The sequence below is a fragment of the Volvox carteri genome (genome assembly GCF_000143455.1).
Source record: "Volvox carteri f. nagariensis unplaced genomic scaffold VOLCAscaffold_87, whole genome shotgun sequence".
Classification (NCBI taxonomy): Eukaryota; Viridiplantae; Chlorophyta; class Chlorophyceae; order Chlamydomonadales; family Volvocaceae; genus Volvox; species Volvox carteri.
Genome location: NW_003307630.1, coordinates 175,789 through 177,221, shown reverse-complemented (window position 1 = coordinate 177,221; position 1,433 = coordinate 175,789). Strand labels below are relative to the sequence as shown.

General features: G+C 63.8%; 1 protein-coding gene across 1 annotated transcript in view; it reads left to right on the top strand.

Annotated features, from left to right (window-relative positions):
• VOLCADRAFT_108013 (uncharacterized protein) overlaps nucleotides 1-1,348 on the top strand; it is a gene marked incomplete at both ends in the record, with an annotated part of 14,894 nt that extends 13,546 nt beyond the window's left edge. The window contains 3 exons of the mRNA XM_002958169.1: nucleotides 88-155; nucleotides 996-1,181; nucleotides 1,240-1,348. Of these exons, the coding sequence (XP_002958215.1) occupies nucleotides 88-155; nucleotides 996-1,181; nucleotides 1,240-1,348 (363 nt within the window). The remainder of the gene's footprint in view (nucleotides 1-87; nucleotides 156-995; nucleotides 1,182-1,239) is intronic.
• Between the last annotated feature and the right edge of the window lie 85 nt (nucleotides 1,349-1,433).

Here is a 1,433-nt window from a genome sequence, read left to right as displayed (position 1 = left end):
CATATACCGGCCGTACAGCTCCCCTCGTCATCGCCGACGCTCGTACAACCCCTACCGCCGGCGTGCAGCCTCCACCGCGCCGTACAGCCTCCGCCTCCGCCGGCGTCGAGGGCTCGTTTCTCCGTGCTTGGCCGTGACCTCCCGAATGAGTACAGGTGGGGCGGGGAAGGGGAAGGGGGAGGGGAAGGGGAAGGGGAAGGGGAAGGGGAAGGGGAAGGGGGAGGGGAAGGGGAAGCCCACACAAACAGTGAAGGCGGGTGCTTGGTGGTGGAGGCGAGGGGGGAAGTCCTTGAGGTGGGGTTCTGGTGGGGGCGGTGTGAGCTATAGGTTATGTTGTAGCTTCGGCGACGAAAAGGTGCCTCTGCTGCCCTCCTCCCCCCCCTCTCTTCCTCTTCTCGCTGGCCCCGCCGCCGCCCTGCCCTCCTCCTCCTCCTCCTCGTCCTCCCCCTCTTCCTCTTCTCGCTGGCCCCGCCGCCTCCTCCTCGTCCTCCTCCTCCTGCTGCCGCCCTGCCCTCCTCCTCCTCCTCCTCCTCCTCCCCCTCGTCCTCCTCCTCATCGTCCTCCTCCTCCTGCTGCCGCCCTGCCCTCCTCCTCCTCCTCCTCCTCCTCGTCCTCCTCGTCCTCCTCCTCCTCCTCGTCCCCCTATCCCGCCTTGCTTGGTCGCATGGGGACCTCCTGCTCCTGCATGACGTCAACCGCTTATGATGCTTTTGCCTGGTGGCCCTACGTGTGCCACGTGAATCAAATCGTACTAGTTCAGCTCGCGCTCGATCTCTTACTCAACTCGTACTAGGCTTGTACTCGACTCGTACTATACTCCTGACAATACAATACTGTACCTGTTTTGCATGTTTCGTTTCGTTATGTTGTGTGGGCATCCACTCATTCACACTGCATGTGCACCCGACCCGATCTGCGTCATGAGCATGAACATGATGATGATGATGATGATGCGTTCTGACATACTTCCGTACGACCTGCCTGTTGTACTGCAGGTGGCGCAAGTACGGCGAAAAATGGATCGATGGCATGTGCCGTTCGTACTTCCGGTGCTCTATGTTGTACTGCCCAGCGCGGCTCAGAGCGGAGTGGCGACCCAGCGGCGGCAGCGGCCTTGGCGGCAGCGGCGGCGGCGGCGGCGAGAGCGGTGGCGGCGACGCCAATGCCGGGGGGTTTATCTTGTGGGTCTCGTACGACGCGCCGCACAACCACCCGCCGCCGCCGCCACCGCCGCCGCAGGAGTCTGAAATCCCGGACAGGGGACGTCAGCAGCCATCCGGAGAGATCTCTCCCCGTGCAACAGCGGACCCGCAAGAAGGCCACGGAGGGCCGCCAGGCACGCAATTAGTGTCGTCCAGTCGTACGGTCGTACAGGATCAAGCTGGAGGAGAGCCGCTGCCGCCGCCGCCGCCGCCACGGCTTATCCTGCCGCT